General features: G+C 45.0%; 1 protein-coding gene across 2 annotated transcripts in view; it reads left to right on the top strand.

The window, feature by feature from the left end:
• PDGFRB (platelet derived growth factor receptor beta) overlaps window positions 1-20,725 on the top strand; it is a 229,019-nt gene that overhangs the window by 178,186 nt on the left and 30,108 nt on the right. For both annotated transcript variants that reach the window (XM_069199532.1, XM_069199531.1), the window contains exons 15-18: window positions 3,435-3,582; window positions 6,332-6,495; window positions 6,580-6,698; window positions 9,681-9,803. In XM_069199532.1, coding sequence (XP_069055633.1) covers window positions 3,435-3,582; window positions 6,332-6,495; window positions 6,580-6,698; window positions 9,681-9,803 — 554 coding nt within the window. The remainder of the gene's footprint in view (window positions 1-3,434; window positions 3,583-6,331; window positions 6,496-6,579; window positions 6,699-9,680; window positions 9,804-20,725) is intronic.

Here is a 20,725-nt window from a genome sequence, read left to right as displayed (position 1 = left end):
TCTGATTAGATTACTGATATGAGTAGATTGCATTTACATTTTTGGCAGTTTGCCTCATGGTTTAGTGCAGAAAATCAAATAAAAAACAATGTTAATTCTATGTTTCCAGCATCATTGAAATTGAGGTGTGGATCAATATCTGTGTCTAGGGAGGATTTAAAGATGTATAATTTGTTGAACTGCGATATCCTGCAAAAATAGATTCCTGAAAACTAGAACATGTACTTTCATGTTTGGTAAAAAATATGCATCAAAATACCCCTATTGTCTCCTTAAATATTTCATAAGTGTAGGAAGTTGACTCTGTATGCACTATTTCAAAGTAAGGAATAGTATGCACAGAGTCCAAGGGTTCCCCTTAGAGGTAAGATAGTGGCAAAAAGAGATAATACTAATGCTCTATTTTGTGGTAGTGTGGTCGAGCAGTAGGCTTATCAAAGGAGTAGTGTTAAGCATTTGTTGTACACACACAAGCAATAAATGAGGAACACACACTCAGAGACAAATCTAGGCCAATAGGTTTTTGTATAGAAAAATATATTTTCTTAGTTTATTTTAAGAACCACAGGTTCAATTTTACATGTAATACTTCAAATGAAAGGTATTGCAGGTAGGTACTTTAGGAACTTTGAATAATCACAATAGCATATATAATTTTCACATAAATCACATATAGCTATTTTAAAACTAGACACTGCAATTTTCACAGTTCCTGGGGGGAGTAAGAGTTTGTTAGTTTTTGCAGGTAAGTAAATCACCTACAGGGTTCAAGTTTGGGTCCAAAGTAGCCCACCGTTGGGGGTTCAGAGCAACCCCAAAGTTACCACACCAGCAGCTCAGGGCCGGTCAGGTGCAGAGGTCAAAGTGGTGCCCAAAACGCATAGGCTTCAATGGAGAAGGAGGTGCCCCGGTTCCAGTCTGCCAGCAGGTAAGTACCCGCGTCTTCGGAGGGCAGACCAGGGGGGTTTTATAGGGCACCGGGTGGGACACAAGTTAGCACAGAAAGTACACCCTCAGCAGCACGGGGCGGCCGGGTGCAGTGTGCAAACACGCGTCGGGTTTCCAATGGAAATCAATGGGAGACCAAGGGGTCTCTTCAGCGATGCAGGCAGGCAAGGGGGGGCTCCTCTGGGTAGCCACCACCAGGGCAAGGGAGAGGGCCTCCTGGGGGTCACTCCTGCACTGGAGTTCCGATCTTTCAGGTCCTGGGGGCTGCGGGTGCAGAGTCTTTACCAGGCGTCGGGATCTGGGAAGCAGGCAGTCGCGGTCAGGGGGAGCCTCGGGATTCCCTCTGCAGGCGTCGCTGTGGGGGGTCAGGGGGGGCAACTCTGGCTACTCACAGTCTCATAGTTGCAGGGGAGTCCTCCCTGAAGTGTTGTTTCTCCACAAGTCGAGCCGGGGACGTCGGGTGCAGAGTAGCAAGTCTCACGCTTCCGGCGGGAAACGCAGTTGTTTTAAAGTTGCTCCTTTGAAACAAAGTTGCAGTCTTGGATGAACAGAGCCGCTGTCCTCAGGAGTTTCTTGGTCCTTCTAGAGCAGGGCAGTCCTCTGAGGATTCAGAGGTCGCTGGTCCCTGGGGAGAGCGTCGCTGGAGCAGTGTCTTTAGAAGTGGGGAGACAGGCCGGTAGAGCTGGGGCCAAAGCAGTTGGTGTCTCCGTCTTCTCTGCAGGGTTTTTCAGCTTGGCAGTCCTCTTTTTCTTAGGTTGCAGGAATCTGAGTTCCTAGGTTCAGGGGAGCCCCTAAATACAGAATTTAGGGGTGTGTTTAGGTCTGGGAGGGCAGTAGCCAATGGCTACTAGCCCTGAGGGTGGCCACACCCTCTTTGTGCCTCCTCCCAAGGGGAGGGGGTCACATTCCTATCCCTATTGGGGGAATCCTCCATCTGCAAGATGGAGGATTTCTAAAAGTCAGAGTCACCTCAGCTCAGGTTGCCTTAGGGGCTGTCCTGACTGGCCAGTGACTCATCCTTGTTTTTCTCATTATCTCCTCCGGCCTTGCCGCCAAAAGTGGGGCCGTGGCCGGAGGGGGCGGGCAACTCCACTAGCTGGAATGCCCTGGGGCGCTGTAACAAAGGGGGTGAGCCTTTGAGGCTCACCGCCAGGTGTTACAGTCCTGCAAGGGGGAGGTGATAAGCATCTCCACCCAGTACAGGCTTTGTTACTAGCCACAGAGTGACAAAGGCACTCTCCCCATGTAGCCAACAACATGTCCCGAGTGTGGCAGGCTGCTAAAACCAGTCAGCCTACACGGGTAGTTGGTTAAGGTTTCAGGGGGCACCTCTAAGGTGCCCTCTGGGGTGTATGTTACAATAAAATGTACACTGGCATCAGTGTGCATTTATTGTGCTGAGACGTTTGATACCAAACTTCCCAGTTTTCAGTGTAGCCATTATGGTGCTGTGGAGTTCGTGTATGACAGGCTCCCAGACCATATACTCTTAAGGCTACCCTGCACTTACAATGTCTAAGGTTTGGCTTAGACACTGTAGGGGCACAGTGCTCATGCACTTGTGCCCTCACCTATGGTATAGTTCACCCTGCCTTAGGGCTGTAAGGCCTGCTAGAGGGGTGACTTATCTATACTGCATAGGCAGTGTGAGGTTGGCATGGCACCCTGAGGGGAGTGCCATGTCGACTTACTTGTTTTGTCCTCACCAGCACACTCAAGCTGGCAAGCAGTGTGTCTGTGCTGAGTGAGGGGTCCCCAGGGCGGCATAAGACATGCTGCAGCCCTGAGAGACCTTCCCTGGCATCAGGGCCCTTGGTACCAGGGGTACCAGTTACAAGGGACTTACCTGGATGCCAGAGTGTGCCAATTGTGTAAACAAAAGTACAGTTTAGGGAAAGAACACTGGTGCTGGGGCCTGGTTAGCAGGCCTCAGCACACTTTCAAATCAAAACATAGCATCAGCAAAGGCAAAAAGTCAGGGGGTAACCATGCAAAGGAGGCATTTCCTTACCATAAGGTATTAAAAATCAATCCTTCTTACAAATACACACACCTTGAAATGCATTGTTGCAAAATTGTTCTTTTCTATACTTTTTGTATCACTGGTTAGGTCACATTTTCTTAATAATTTTCTTTTAAATTTGTGTGAAAGATAACTCAAGCAATGAAACACTTGTACATACAGGTAAATCTTTCTAGTTGAACCTTGGTTTATCAAACCATCCAGACTGTACCCTTACATACTTTGAAATCTCTTTTCACCCTTTTGTAGGATAAAATCATATAAAAACATTCCTTATTATCTTATATAAATTACAGCATTCCAAAATTGATGATGAGTATAACACAATCTGTATGATACAATTACCATTTTGTCTTCTGCTTTCATGCCATCTCAGGCTTCCATTGTTTGATTTAGCATTTCTGAATGAGGGTGAATGGACTTCCTTCAGTGATGGATGTGCTTCACTCTGTCACTTCTTTAGGTCCCATCTACATTATTACGGAATATTGTCGCTATGGGGATCTTGTGGACTATCTGCACCGGAATAAGCACAGCTTCCTGCACTACTGCATGGAAAAGGGACAAACCGAGACTGGAATCAGTGACCCGAGTGGTGGACAAGTGCAGAGGTATGGACTCTTCTGACACTTTTACAGGGATGGTGTACATAAAGCAGTTGTGGGTTCTGATCTGATGAGTTGATCACATGGGGCTAAACATGTCATTTTACTTTTCACATAGCCTGGTTTCCTATTTGGTAGCATGTTCTCCTAAACTATCCCAGCATTTTTGCAGTTGGGCAGACTCAACTCTTGATTTATGGCATGACATTTGAAAAACCCTCTTTCAATTAGTTCCTAAAAACCTTGCATCTGTTACATACTTGATTCTTGAAAGCATGTTCCTTTACTGTTAAGCAAGCTGTGACAGAGAGCACAGTGTTACTTTGTGAATTAATTCTATTATTGCTGGACATCTGGGGTGGTGTGTCACCTAGAAATTATTTGGTACAAATTATCTGCAGTAATGAAGTCATAAAGGAAATGCTGAGAACTGACAAAGAAGTCACATACCTTCAAAATAAGAATGCGTTGAATCTCAAGCTCAGTCCAATACCAAAAATCGATTATGAATGATATGTTTTCAGTCAGGAACGTCAAAGAGTTTTTGAAACTATAGATTAATTTGTGGAAAGATTTGACACACTCATCAAGCACTGTAACTTCAATGAATTTAATGATGAAGAAGTAATACACCCTACAGTGATCGATGGATGCTTGTCCAATTCATTCAGAAGACGAATGCTGACAGAAACTCTTAGTCTGGAGCAAGTGTTGATGGCTGCCTGAGCTGAGGAACTTGCTGAGAAACAAGCTGCTGACATGGAGGCCAGAGGTGCCCAGAGCAAGTCAGTAATGAGTGTGAAAACAAATTTGAAACAAAAGACTGAAGGACACAAAGTGGTATCGACACACAAAACGTTGTGCTACAGATGTGGATTTGCATTTCCACATGAAGAAAAGTGTCCGCCATTGGTCAAATATGCAAAAGCAGTGGTAAAGAGAACCATTTTGTGACAATGTGCAGAGCGAAGGATAAAGTAAGTGCACCATGATGCAAAACAAAGATGGCCACCAGAACGTTCCGGAAGCAACATTCGATGCGTGCCCACAAGGGCAAGTGCCGATGTCAGCTGAGGCAAATGGATACTAAAGGAGGAGGCTACAACCTCCAAAACATTTTTGTGTGTGAATAAATCTGTTCCTCACATCCCCTCAACAATTAAGGTTTTTATGTACTTCCCAACACTTTTTACACGATTGCAACTACTTTTCTTAGGGGCAGGTTTTCAAGTGCAGTGAGTGCAGGAAGGTTAATGAAATTGTGAATAACTCAGTACCTTGGGGATGTTAGCTCTACTCAAAGTACCGGCATTTAAGACATTCCCTTGTGAAAAATCTGCACATTATGTGCATTTTCTAGTCATAAGTATGATCTTCCCACAAAAGTATTCATACATCCTGATTTATTATGAGTCAGAAGCTTGGCTTTCTAAATCGTTTTGGCACTTGTATATTACACATATGTGCAAGAATGTGTGTGGTGAAATTTACAAGACATGCAAGGCCATTAGGAGAGGAAGAGAACTGAGGGTATGTATAAATAAAATTATAAGCTGCAGAAAAGCGGATACTGTGTTGTCACTGTATTTATGACTCATTAGGCCTGGCCTGGAGTACCGTATCCACTGCTGGGACCCTCAGCTCAATACTGTACAGTTTTTTGATGGCCCCATCTTTCAGAAAGATAAAGATAGTTCGGGAAGGGTCCAGTTACAATGATGAATGTGGTACACGATTTAAAATAACGAGAACTGGAAAAGAGTCAGCATTGGAGACATGAAGGGAAATATTGACATTTATAAAGAGAGGAACTATATTACATGAGGAAGCATTTACTTTGTAAGATTGAATAGCTTGAGATTTGGGATCCACAGGAAAGGTAAGAAGTGGCTAGGCAACAAATAATTGTCAACAACGTTCCTATCAGCCTTAAAAATATACATTTCTTTAGACGATTATATTCTCTGCTGAAGTAGCAGTATGCATTTCTTATTACCTTTCCCGGTCCATCTTCCATGCAGAGGCAGATATGCCAGGGTGACCACACTTCACTGACTTCAGCATCTAAAATGGTCCTTAATGCCTACGTTTATAAAAGCCCCTTCTCCAACAAATGGAAGCCTTCAGATTTGTCCACCTGCTGTTAAGATAGGAGAAGATAAACATGTCTTAAGGTCTTAATAAAAATAAGAAAAATACAAAAATTATACTTCCTCCTAAAATGCTCATGGCTACAGGGTCAACACTTGGGTAGCCCTAAGAGGAAGTGTTTTTCGGAAGAATGCAAGTTGAGCAGTTCAGAAGTGTAGGTTTTAAGAGAAGTGAAAAATAAGGGCTATTTTTATGCAATACAATCAAAAACAAACGAAAACAACATGATTGAGGCCAAATGGTGCAAAAGGAACTGTCTCGCATGACACCAGTGTCTGTTTGGACTAAAATCATGCAAATAAACACACTTTTTACGGTCTCAGAACATTTCAATATTCAGGTTTTCAAATAGCTCTTAACAACTGGGATCGCCCCTTTCGATGGAGTTACAGTTATGGCAGTTGTGAGACCTGTGCACAGGGATGCACTCATTTTCCTCATGCCCTCAAACCTAGATCCCTGGTTCCACAAACCACAAGTTAGTTACCAGGAAGCACCATCATCGCACCTCTTAAGTCAGCCATCCATCCCTCTAGTGTGGTGATCTGTATTGTGCTTGCCATGTGTTATGCACAATGCTAATGCCATCATGCCTCTATTGCAGCCTGAACTCTGTTTCTGTGGAAAGCGATGGTGGATACATGGACATGTGCAAGGATGACCTGAACTATGTCCCAATGATTAATATGAAGGGAGAGATAAAGTATGCTGACATTGAACCCTCCAACTATGGCACCACATACGAGCTGGATAGCTATTCACCATCAGGTAATGTCTGCATCAATGATTCGTATGCACTCTCTGCCTTTGTCAATATCGCGTCTCTCATTTACTCTCTTATGTACTTTGCAGCTCCTGAGAGGACAGATAATACCCTCCTGATCAACGATTCCCCCATCCTGAGCTTCTGGGACCTTGTTGGCTTCAGCTATCAGGTAGCCAATGGAATGGAGTTCCTTGCTTCCAAAAATGTAAGTGCACAGTTACCAATGTATGTGCTCTTGCCACCAGTCACATCGCAGGAAGTGTTGGTTGTATGTACATTTGGAGAACAAAATCTGGTGAATTTGGTTCTAGTGACTCTTTCCATCCAAGTGGTTTCCTCATACTTTTTTTACCAATGATGAACCTTGGTAGAAGCCCTTCTTTGTCGTATATGCTTGTTTACTGGTTTTGTTTACCCAGTGGTGAGGCTGCTGGTGTTTCTTGCCTTTCTCTGCTAATAAACAGCACCCCTTCACCGAACCATCGTTTCTGTTTGTTTCCGTTAGGTTTTCCCCTACCAATTTCGCCATCTTTCTTCTACGTCTCTTCCCTTCTGTCTTGTTTTTTTGCTGGAACCCCATTTTCTCTCATTCCTCCTTCCTCCACTCTCCCATGCATCATTTGGAACCTACTTGCAACTGATATATTCTAAACCCTGCAGTGTCAATTTGTAATGACTGCAATACTTAATGCCCTCTGAGACACTCATAATCACAGCCTAGTATTCAGACATTACAAAAGAGTCACATACACTCTGGCAGGGGTGAGAGATCCTCTCTTGGGGCAGGTCTAGGAATGGACTACCGGGTTCTTGTTGTGGTCCTTGAATGAGAGGGCTCTATGGGTAAGAAGGGGGCTTTTATGTCCATGTTGTATTTATAAGGCAATGATGCACCTATTCAGCAGAATATGTGTGTATTTATTTAAGACGTCTACGACCACTTCAGTGTTTACAATTATACGCAAGTGAGGTCATTCTCCTGGGAAGGTATAGGCATCATGAGGTGTTATTATGAGGAAGGTACAGTATTGGTATAGTCACAACGACCTTTAGTACAATGCTGATTACAAGGGGAGATAATCGTGCCATGTTCTGAATATAAATACGCTCTTTATCACGCGCCTGGCTACTACATATTATTCACCCATTGCTGCGATGGAAAACAAGTGCCAGTGTGCCACCTGCTTCTTAAAAAATATGTTTCTGAGGTTAGGTTCACTCAAAAGTTCTGTTACGCCAGCATAATTTTACATAACTTTGGCATTTTTGGATTATGCTTTTTACGCAGAGTCCCAAAAGTAAACTATTAAACCGGGTTGAGTAATCATTCCCTGTTTGCAGCAGACGTTTGACACGCGGGAGCAAAGCGGATGGCTAGAATGGATTGTTATCACTCGGACTCGCTGTGGAAGACGAGGCGAGGGGTCTTTCTGAGACCGCTGGGAGGGAGTGAAACCTTTTGTCCAGTTCTAGGATTTCATTTCAGAAATCAGCGCATTTCCAAAGTTGCAATCCCAGTTAATTTGAAACAATTGACCTAACTCACCTGAAATCAATAGTTGGTGAATAGAAATGCCCGGCACTTGATTGCTTGTATCCTGCGTGTCATGGAGCCACCTGGTAACTTTAGAGAGGGGTGTCTCTATTTAGACTGGTAATTGTCCCCGACTAAACTATGCAAGTAAGTGGCTTCCACCTGACGTCACGTGTGGTACAAAGCTAGATGATTTACTTATTATGGTGAGACTAAGGTTCCTCACTGATTACAGCACCCACTAGGGACAACAAGGTGGCATGTTGGCGCTATACAAGCCAAATTATATAACTAAAATGAATACACAGTGGAAGACGAGGAAGGGCTCTGTCCCTTATAACAGTGCAATTTGGAACCACTTGTGGGGAAAAGATGGATTGCTTGAGAAATGCTGCCACGTCTTCTGCTGGCAAGTGACCAGAAATAGACCCGCAACAGGAGTTCCTCGGTGTTCAGTCAGCTCATTATCGCTACTGTTGGTGTCATTAATGCTCCAGTGGAAACTGGATAATTGTTGAATACAGCAATTTCCGATCACTAAGTTGCTGATCTTAATTGCCAGAGACCTTGTCTGCACAGTCAAAGAGGCCCCAGGGGCATGGCCATTACCTGTCCCTTGTCTCCTAATTGTAACTTCCAGACAATCATCTATTGGTTCATGTCAGTGGGGTGTAAATTAGTGGACATCTTCATGTTGGTTTAACACCGACATTAAATTAATATAGTCAACCATCTACTAAGTCTTAAGCAATCCCCTGGCTATTTAAAGGAAGTAGTTGTTGTGTAAAACGTAAAGGAAGGTGTTAAACCAGAGCGAGGTACTTGGCAACTGGGAGGAAAAGGCAACTGATTCACGTCATTTTCAGGCACAAGCCACACATATACCGCATCCTTAAGCAAACTAGGATAAGACATCTGACATGCCAGACTGTGACGTTACGTTGGCAAGCAGAACATACGAAAAATAGTTTTATTTTCTCCCATTACCAAGAGTGCATTTATTTTTTGGGGAACCAGAGTGCTTCCCTTATTCCAGTTGCTCTGAAAGTCTGGTGTGGCTGAGGGAGAGTCAGCAAGATGTGACTTACCGTTCCAGCCCCATTGACCTTTCGGAGGCATGTACGATTGACTCTAACTCGTGCTTTCAGAATATGTTAGTGTTTTCGCACGTGCATGTTAGCCCTCTAGGAGTCTGTTTATAGGGCATGCTATTCACAGCATGAAAGCAGCACACAGACTCTTCTAGTGCCCACATGTGGAACATGATGTCCTTATCTGATATCAGTATTTCTGCATGTACTCAAAGAGCATGGTTCTGGACCACAAGGTGAGCTCTGCAGCTAGCAACGTATGGGTCCTTCATACTGTCAAGTAAATGTCGCTTGGATGAGTGGAAGAGCTTCCCAGAGCTCTGTGTGATATAAGAACCTCACAGACACAATAAGTGATATAATTGATAAATGAAGGGACATGGCTGGAAGATTGAGTAGCAAGAGGGCCTGAATGGGCTCAGTTGGCTAGAGGAGGGATGTGGCTGGCCAGAAGTTAGAGCTTAGATTGTGATCATGGTGTGAATGCCCGGGTAGTGAATAGCAATAAATGGAATGCACAATACTTCAAGTGGTTCACTAATGCTTGTGCTTCTTCTTGTAGTGCGTTCACCGGGACTTGGCTGCAAGGAATGTTCTGATTTGTGAAGGGAAACTGGTGAAGATTTGTGATTTTGGCCTGGCAAGAGACATCATGAAGGACTCAAACTACATTTCAAAAGGCAGTGTAAGTGTCAAAGATCATTCTGGTATTTTGCCCCAAGTTCACCAGCCAGCCCAGTTACCAGGAGTACTGTTCCTTTAATTTTCATTGGTGTAGAAAGGGTGAAAATTGTATCTTGACTGCACTTCCATTAGAGGTCTGTATTTTCCATTTTCAAAGCCAAAACGCTATATTTAAGAAAAATAAATTTCTATCCAGTCACAATGGCTTGGTTCATCTTGGTAGGGAAGAGTGAACCACTGTCTTATGTTCCATCACTAGTGATGGGACCATCTTGGCTGAACATCCACATGCCAGTCCTACTGCAAGGTATTTGGTCCTGGGCATTCGCTGTGTACTTGGCAGTATCCATGGTAATTATTGTTATTTACCACTGATATCACAAGGCGTAGGTACTATTGTTTTGCAGCATGAATCCTTTTCTGGAATCACATGCTGTGCATTATACCGCCATCTAGTGGTTAGGTCCTGAATTTCTTTTTTTACCTTTTTCTTCTGTTTTTTTCTTTGGGACGTCGTCGACCACCATTCGGTGCTTAGTCCACCCTCTGTGTGAGACGTCACACAGCACTTCGGAAGTTCCTGTGCGTGGTAGCCATATTCAGATTATTTTTTCCACCGTTGGGTCTGAAAGCATAAGGAGAAGTTTTTACCTACTATGCCAAACAATCCAAAATAAAACAGGAGTTTTCAAAGAAAAACGTCGAAAGACAGAAGGAGAAGAGCGACAGAGAAAGGGTACCTTTTTTCCACCTCATCCCAGCAGGAGACCCTGCTAGATTTCTTCACGTGGCCAGAGAATGAAGCAAGGATGGGGTCATGGAGAACACCCCTTTTAAGTTTTGCCATAACTGGCACAACAAATCTGCACAGCGTGACCTGCACAAAGTCTGCAACCTTTGCCTGCTGAGAGACCGCAGGGACTAGAACTGTGAGGGCTGCACCGCATTTATGCAGACGACTCTTAAAGCTTACCGAAAAACAGAGAGAAGAGCATCATACAGCAACGTTCAGCCAAAAACCACACTGTCCCTGAAGGACCTAAGACTCTCCACCGATGACGAGGATCAGGACACAGGTGCAGAATCAACCCAGGAGGATTAGACATAGAAGTCCTTGAGGGGGATGCTGAGAAGAAATGTGTGGCAAAAAAATCAGTGAAGGACGCAGAGAAAAACCCAAGAAGGTAAGAAGACCACCGAAACCCTCGGAGACCTGGTTCCCTGAAAAGAAGTCACACAAGGCAGCCCTGACACCCACGAAAACAACAATCGAGGGCCAGCCACGAAACAAAGAGGCTCACGGATCTCAGCACAGGAAGACTGCTGAAGGCAGAACGTTGAAAAAGATGAAACCCACCGCGGAGTGAGAAGCCTCGAAAGAGACCCCAAGACCATCGGGGGAGGGAAAGACTGCTCCACAAAAGAGGGCATCCTCGACGCAGGACTTCGAAAATGCCTTAGAGGTGGAGAAAAAAAGGCGAAGGCTGGAAGCTGAAATGGCGACACTTCTTCATCGCACAAAGGAATTCACTGAGGCGCTGAAGGAATTCAGAGTCCCAAGCAAGCTCTCCAGGACCGCAGATGTCGAAGAGCAAGAAGCCCCTGCAACACCAGAACCACATGGGGAAGAGACTGAGGAAGACTTATATGATCCCGAAGGGGAGGAAGCAATGGGAATTTTTTAGAAAGACTGGAATGACCTCAAAACAGAAAAAACAGAAGAGTAGGTCGACAACTACCCCTCAAGGCGTTCACCCTAGACTACATCATTTTCTACAGTGGAATCATGTACGAGCTGGCAAGAGTTATGGACTAATCTTGGAGGAGGAGAAAGGAGACTCATGCTTCCTCCTGGAAACCCTTATGCCAACAAGGGAAACCCGTATCTTCCAATGCTACCTAGCATATTGGACCAGGGAAAGGAAGGTTTCAGAGAAAAAGCCTCAAGTAAAGGCGTAACACCAGGAATAGAGAAGAAGTACAAACTTTCTTCAAACGATCCCAAGTACATCAAGGAAACGCTGTGGCAGACTCCATCGTTGCCACTACAGCTAGAAGGAGGAGCAATGCCCATACATCCACAGGACCACCTTCACGAGAAGGAAAGCAAAAGAGTGGACATGGTAGGACGAAAAATTGAAAGATAATCAGTAACACAATGGCGTATAGCCAATTGTAAAGCCCTCCTCAACTGATATGGTCACCAAAAATGGGACAGGATAGAGGAATTGATGAAAAAAACTCCCAGAAGAGGACAGGAGGAGAGCCAAAGTGATTATTCAGGAGGGGAAAAATATTGCCAACACTTGTTTAAAATCAGCATTGGATGCAGAAGATACTGCTAGCAGACAAATGTGTACTGGCACAACCCTCAGAAGACATGCCTGACTCAGGATCTCAGGCTTTAAACTTGAAGTCCAGGCATTCGTTAATAATAAGCCCTTCACAGGAGGGGCTTTATTCAGACAGGAAGTAGACGAGTCCTTATAACAAATCAAGAAGGACAACGAGACAGCAAAGGCAATGGGTGCTCTAAAATATAGGGGTACATTCAGGAGAGGAAACACACCCAGAAAACCCTCAGGAAGAGGACCTTTTCAAACAGGACAACAACAACAGCAACAAGGCCAAGACACCACACAACTGGCTGGCCAGCAATCTGGGTACCAGCAATGGCAACACCCCCACCCCCAAGGCAGCCTTTTTTATAGCAGAGGCAGGACCAGAGGCCAAACCCCAGAGGAGGTGGAGGAACCTAAAAATGACTCAAATTCAGCCTCAGACCAACACCAATGAGAGGCAGAATAGCGATTTACCTGCAAGAATGGACAAAGATAACAACCAGCAAGTGGGTTTTAAACGTGGTACACCACGGCCCTCCAATACCAAGATCACCAAAGGGGAATAGGTATCAAGAAAAATAACTAATACAATTAACAAAAGAGGTAAAATAACTCCTACACAAACATGCAACAGAAAGAGTTCCAAAAAGGGAGCTAAACAAAGAAAACTACTCCCCTTACTTTCTGGTGCCAAAACAGGACCTCACACTAAGACCAGTCCTGGACCTCATATTCATCAATAAATTCATCCACGTGCAACATTTCAAAATGACATCACTACAAGAGGTAATCCCACTTCTACAAAAGTGGGGCTACATGGCAACCATAAACTTAAAATATGCCTACCTGCACATACCAATGAATCAAGCACACAAAAAGTACCTCAGGTTCGTACTTGAGAAGGTTCGCTATCAATTCAAAGTTTTACCTTTTGGAATAGTCAGCACCAAGGGTTTTTACAAAATGCCTGGCAGTAGTCGAAGCTTTCCTAATAAGGAAGTGGATTCACTGGACAGGAAGTGGATATACTGCTACCTGGACGACTGGCTGATAAAAGCAAATACAAAGGTGAACTTCCAAAAGGGATACTCAAACAGTGATCACAACTCTACAAAAACTTGGGCTCAGCATAAATCACAAGAAAGCATCCCCAGAGCCACAACTGGAGAAGAAAAGCACATACATACTCTACTCCGAAGAGAATACAGGCAATCACAGAGCAAATACCCCTTTACCAGAGTGGAAAATCTCTGACAGTGAGGACATTCATGAAACTAATGGGCATGATGGCATCATGCATCCCCCTCATAACCCAATCAAGACCCCACAAGCGCCGTTTCCTGGAATGGCTAGGCAACAGCTGATCACAAGCCACCGGACATTGGGAGGATCTAGTAGTTGTAACAGAGACAACACAGAGGGAGATACAATGGTGAACATCCAAAGACATAACCAAGGGGAGACCTTTCAAGACAACGACTCCATCATTGACTCTTACAACAGATGCATCTCACAAGGGAAGGGGAGCACCCACAGGCAACTTGAGAATTTGAGGCCAGTGGAACAAGGAAGATGCAATAAAAAAAATCAACTTCCTAGAGATGAAGACAGTGTTACTAGCCCTGAAATCCTTTCAAACACTAGTAGCAGGGAAAACCATACTAAACCAAAAGACAATACAACAACAAAGTTCTACATGAACAAACAAGGGGTACAAGGTCTTTTACTGGCCCAAAAGATATGGAAATTGGCAATACCACAAAGCATCAACATAAAAACAGTCCACCTACCGGTGAAAGACAACATAGAGGCAGACAAACTGAGCAGACAGGAAAGCAGCTCACACGATTGGAGATAAAACAAGAAAGCCTAGAAAAAATCTCTGGGATTTGCTGGGTCACACCAACAATCGACCTGTTTGCATCAGCAGGTTTCAACACCACCAGTCAGAAGGAAATGCCTTGTCACTAAACTGGTTAGGGAGATTTGCCTACGCCTTTCCTCCGATTCCCCTAATACCAAAAATACTGGAGAAGGCCAGGCAACCAGGAACGAATCTCTTCCCAATAGCCCCACAGTGGGCCAGACAAACCTAGACAAGAGCTGTCCAAAGGACAAATGATCAAAATCAAGGTGAAACAAGACCTGCTCACAATGCAAAAGGGGCGAGTGCTCCACCCGGAACCAGCAACACTCAATCTAACAGCATGGTTCCTAAACAAACAGAATTCAGACACCTAAACCTACCAGCTAGGACCATGGAAATACTGAAGGAGGCTAGAAAGCCAACAGCAAGACAAAGATATCCATCAAAATGGAAAAGGTACCTCCTATGATGCACAAAGAACAATACATAGGAGACAATATTTAGACAGGAAACAGTAATAACCTATCTCACACACCTGCTGGACAGCGGGATCAACTACTTATCTCTCAAAGTACACTTGGCAGTAATTGTGGCCTACACCAGGGAAACCACCAGCCCAATGTGGAGCTTGAACACAGTATTAACACAGTTGATGACAAAACCATATGAGCCTATGCACAAAGCAGAGCTCTAATTTACCACAATAAAAACTGCTATTCTGATAGCAATCACATCACTACGAAGAGTAAGCGAGCTTCAAGCGCTAACAATACAGGAACCATGCATGCAAATTCACAAGGACAAGGTAGTCCTCAGGACAAATCCTCAATTCCTACCTAAGTTGGTGAGCAACTTCCAAATAAATCAAATGATCCAGTTGCCAGTATTCTTTAGGAACCCATAGACACAACTGGAAAGGACATTACATACTCTTGATGTAAGAAGAGCGCTGATATACTACCTAGAGGAAACCAAACAGTTTCGCAAGAGTAACCAGCTGTTCGTTTCATATGCCAAATCCAACAAGGGGTCACCCATCGCAAAGGGATCTATTGCACGATGGATCTTGAACACAATACAAACATGCTACACCTAAGCTGGCAAATGTCTACCTCATCGCCCTAAAGCACACTCAACAAGAAAGAAGGGTGCAACACTAGCATTCATGGCAAATGTGCCCATAGACACTATCACAACAACTACATGGGCATCCCCACACACATTCACAAAGAATGATTGGGTGGGCATACGAATGCATAAGGAAGCTCAAGTGGGACAGAAGGTACTACAGCACCTGTTTTCGAGCTCATCATTTCACCCCAACCAAACTCAATGAAGGGGAAACCGCTTCATTATCTAATGTACAACATGTGAATCCAGAAAAGCATTCATGCTGCAAAACAAAATGATTACTCACCCGTAGGAGTAGGTTTGCAGACTGAAGAGTTTTCTGGATTCACATGTGACCCACCCACCTCCTCAAAAGTGAGAACAAGACAAACAGGTGGGGAAGAGGTCATATATTAAGATGAACTGTTTAAAATTAAAAAAGGAGAAAGAGAAGAACAGGAACGGAGAAAGAATCCTTAGATGGCTACCATGCACAGGAACATCCGAGGTGCCATCTGACATCACGCTGGGGACGGACAAAGCACCAAATGGTGGTCGATGATGCCTAAAAGGGAAAAAAAAGAAGAAAAAGGGAAAAATAGACAATACCAGAGCCAATCACTAGAGGGAGAATAATGCACAGCATGTGAATCCGGAAAACTCTTCCAGGTAATGCACATCAAGAGGATGTCTCCAGTTGCCAAACTTACTACTACCAATGAGGAAAGCAGCAACCTCAAACATCTGGGTACCTCAGAGTTTTTTTCTGAAGTCCAGGCAAAAGTAAATGCTGGTTCTAGATGGAATTATATGGAAAACTAGAGACCCTTCATGGACCACAGCCCCTAACATTGTGTGAAATGTTCAAAATTTGCCTTTGCAGTCAATCATTGCAAGGCTCTCATCCTTAGTGGGTGTGATGGGTCAAAACTAAATGATCAAAACATGATGTTCCAGCCTGTAACACAAAGTACTGTGCATATGCAAGTCATTATTTAAGAATTCTACTACACACAGTATAAGCGGAGCTGTTGGAATTATGCAGCAAGGAAGGACCAAATTATGCAGCTGGGTTGACTACATTATGCAGCAACAAAAGGCAAAATATGCAGTTTAATGCAGAATATTTTGATAGTATTACGTAATTATTTTGTAAGTTTTACACATCTTTCTGGCAAAAGGTTTCCCCTCATTAGAATCATTTTAAAGTCCCAAATACAGCAATAAGCAACAGAAAGTTGACCTGTCAACCTTAAAAATGGGCTTTCCACTGCATGGCAATGTGTCACTTAGGGCCATATTTATACTTTTTGACGCAAAACTGCGCCAACGCAGTTTTGCGCCAAAAAAATTAGCGCCGGCTAACGCCATTCTGAAGCTCCATGCAGGCGCCGTATTTATTGAATGACGTTAGCCGACGTTAGCCGCCGGCGCTGCCTGGTATGCGTTAAAAAAAACGACGTACACCAGGCAGCGCCGGCGTAGGGGGAAAATGGCGTATGGGTGTCCACAAATGGTGCAAGTCAGGCTGAGGCAAAAAAATCGCCTCAACCCGATTTGCACCATTTTTTTACGACGCCCAACCCCCATTGAAATGACTCCTGTCTTAGCAAAGACAGGAGTCATGCCCCCTTGCCCAATGGCCATGCCCAGGGGACTTCTGTCCCCTGGGCATGGTCATTGGGCATAGTGGCATGTAGGGGGGCACAAATCAGGCCCCCCTATGCCACAAATTTTTTTTACAAAAAATTACTTACCTGAACTTACCTTTATGTCCCTGGGGTGGGTCCCTCCATCCTTGGGTGTCCTCCTGGGGTGGGCAAGGGTGGCAGGGGGTGTCCCTGGGGGCAGGGGACGGCAGCTCTGGGCTCATTCTGAGCCCACAGGTCCCTTAACGCCTGCCCTGACCCAGGCGCTAAAATCCGGCGCTAATGCAGGTTTTTTAGACCCGCCCACTCCCGGGCGTCATTTTTGCCCGGGAGTATAAATACGACGCATATGCATCGGAGTCATTTTTTAAGACGGGAACGCCTACCTTGCATATCATTAACGCAAGGAAGGTGTACACGCAAAAAAATGACGCTAACTCCATGAACTTTGGCGCTAGACGCGTCTAACGCCAAAGTATAAATATGGAGTTAGTTTTGCGTCGAAATTGCGTCGAAAAAAACGACGCAAATTCGGCGCAAACGGAGTATAAATATGCCCCTTAACGTCTAGTGACTTCTGATCCATTAGAAACAACCTTTTTTTGTTAAAATTAGCAGATTATTCAGCAGATGATGGATTATGTGGCAAATGAAAAAACTCCATAATTAATGCGGAAAATGGTGCAGTCACAACATTTCAGTGGAGCTCAGTATAAAACAGGCTGCTACAAAATGATTTAGGGGCCAATTATGAGTTCGGTGATTGACCCACCCAAACTCCAATATGGTGATGGTGAGGCGGCCGTCAAGCCAGCAGCCTCACCACCAACGTATTACGATGTTTCCACCGGGCTGACCGGTGGAAATGTCATATTATGATGTTCACGCCAGTCAGCCCAGTGAAAACAGTGTGGCAGCATTGGCCAATGCCGTCGCACACAGCACGGTGGGAATGCACACTATCTGCCGTTGCAGACAGTGCACATTCCTGGCAAAGGGGGCGGTCTCCTGGCGGTCTGACTGCCAGGATTATAATAGTAATGAGGCCCTTAGTTTTTAATATAAAACAAATTCTTTCACAGAATACCTGTTAGTATTAGGCAATCACACCGCACCTAGTGCAAACATTTTTATATGTCCAATAAAAAACTCAACCACATTAGATCACCTCTCAAAAAGAATCACTCTTTCTCACAGTGAAGCTTCAAGTGACTCCATAAGTTAACGCCTGTACTTGCTTCTGAGCAGCCTTTATGTTTGGTGATTAACACATTTCACACACTTGCATTTCTTTCAGGTAGCAGGTACACTGGGGAGAAGGCTTGTTTCTTCTTTAGCTCTCTATCCATGATAGCGTCAAGGAGGTGGACCAGAGGAGAGGGTGCGATGTGGAGCCTAATTTATTTCTTTACACATAGGCAGGTACAATTTCTTTACAGCTGCTATCACTATCATTAATACAGGTGCAGTGGCACTGGGGCAATAGTATAAGGGACCACTGCACTCCAATTATGGCTGTGTACATGGATAAGGCTATATCAGACCTGCAGTCCGGACGGACTTCGGGCTCTGATGGCTTCCCCATTGAGTTCTTTAAACAGTACTGCCCCCATCTGACCCTACATCTCATAGCTCTCTATGCAGAAGCGTTCAAATACTGCTCCTTTCCTCTAGAACTGGACAATGCTGCCATTGTGGTTATCATCAAGGCGGATCAGCTCTCCAATTGTTCTTCTTATCAACTGATTTCTCTCATCAATGCAGACCTTAAGATTTTTGCGAAGGTCATGAAGACTAGGCTGAGCCAGATGCTACCTTACCTGATCCACCCGGAACACGAAGGATTTGTTCTGGGTAGGAACAAGCGGCAGTGCATCAGAAGGGTGCAAGTGGCAGTGTTGTAGTCTTCTCACCTAGGCTACCCCTGGCTCTGCTTCTGGTAGACTGCCAGAAGGTCTTCGACACGGTGTTGTGGCCACTTTTGGCAGTTGTGCTCCAGCACGACGCCCTTGGACGTATCTTCCGCAATCTTGTGGGTCTTCACTACAACACTTCTACTGCTCAGGTCTGTGTCAATGGAGTCCTGTCTCAGCCGTTGGCAATGCGTAGGGGCACCCGGCAGGATTGCCCCCCTTACTGTTTGTTCTCGCAATTCAGCAGTTAGCACCCCTGATGCAGTGTGAAGCTCGTGTCAGGGTTGGAGGTGCGAGGGGTGTGGAGGATCACATTGCTATGTATGCAGACAATGTCTTATTTTTCCTGGGTGACCGGCAGTCCTCTGGACCGAAGTGCCTAGAAATTCTCTGCCTTTATGGAGATGCATATGGTTTGTGCATTAATGTATGCAAGTTGCTGTTGGTAGTGGAGGTGGGGATGTCACAGACCGGCACTGTTGCCCTTGCCCTGAAATACCGGTGCTACACAACTCCTTTAAATACGTTCAGATCTCTTGTCTTCCAGATCTGGCCTGGTCCAATAGCTTTGGGCCCCTTACATTGGCTCTGGACCAAGATTTGCGTAGGTGGAGTGGACTACCGTTTAAGCCAATGGGACGCATCACGTTTTCAAAATGATGTACCTCCCCAGATACCACTACTCTCTGGCGAACTTCCCTCATCCAATCACTCAGACTTGGTTTGGCATTGGCGAGAAAGTCCCTATTTGAAAGGTGCCTAGGCATGCCAAACATCTACGCCTACTACCTCATGGCGATTTGGTCTCACTCAATGAATGGTTCACCGGAGGATGGGACGAACTGGCATATAATCTAGAATTGCACCTCATTGGCCTCAAGGGTATCCTCGGTCACCTCTGTGGCTCTACGGCAGCCCATTACCTCTTACGGCCCCATCCTGTACCTGAGTGACACTGCTCTGTTGGAGGGCGGCATTGCGCCTTATTGGTTGGAAATGGTGCATTACAGACATGACACCACTGTGACAGTGAACCTGTCTTGCCCAGGTGTCAGGGCTTTGGGGTTCTGTCTCTTGGGACTGTATCAGGATCACGCACCTAGGGGATGTTCGTTGTGGTGGGACAATCGTGTCCTTCCAGGAAACGCGGGAGTAGTATGATCTTTCCCATAAACAGTTTTTCCATTATTTGCAGTTCCGTCATGCCCTACTGGTCAATCTTCAGGTAGATATTCAAATCCCGGAATACAGTTCCCCTGGAAGCTAAAACACTGATGGGGGGATTGGGTAAGGGAGCCATATCACAGCTCTATCAATCCATGTTGATCTATGCCCCGGATCAGCCTCTCCATCTCCGGCGGAAGTGGGAGGGTTGGGTGGGCAAGCTTGATGACGATGACTGGAGGAAGGCCTGCATGGTCCCAAGAACACTGGTGATCTCCTTGCACCTTAGGATTATCTCAAATTTACTACGTTCATGAAACCTATCTGACCCCACAGCGGGTACGATGGATGAGCCCTGAGATGCAAGCCATATGTGCAAGAAGCTCGCTCCCTGCTGCTGACTTATTTCATATGGCCTGGTCCCGTTCAGCCTTGTTGTTTTTCTGGGAGGGGACGGAGCGGGAGGTCTCTAACATCCCACGTCGCCATGCAGACTTGGGTCTCTGGGTGGCTCTGTTGGGTCTTCTAGAAGGGGTGAACAAAGTTCAAAAGAGTTTTTATAGTTGGGGTCTCCTTAATAGCCAAAAGAGACATCACTCATAATTAGAGCAGGTTGGGGCTTCCCTTTCCTGTGGTCTGGAGGGAGAGTGTTGACTGGTGTGCACACCAAGAAAAAACAATATATGAAGAGGCTGCCCTCAGAACGTGAAAAGATATGGGGAAGGGGTGGGCATACCATGGACTACAGATGGGATGACTGCTTATATAATGCCTTGCTCTGATTCTTATAGGATGAAATGGTCTTTTATCGGTGGATGATGCCTTGTGATGTTAAAATTAATAAAAGTTTGGATTAAAAAAAAAACACAAAGTGCTAC

Source organism: Pleurodeles waltl, chromosome 7 (assembly GCF_031143425.1).
Source record: "Pleurodeles waltl isolate 20211129_DDA chromosome 7, aPleWal1.hap1.20221129, whole genome shotgun sequence".
Lineage (NCBI taxonomy): Eukaryota > Metazoa > Chordata > Amphibia > Caudata > Salamandridae > Pleurodeles > Pleurodeles waltl.
Note: the sequence above shows the minus strand (reverse complement) of the source record. Positions and strands in the feature narration are given on the sequence as shown.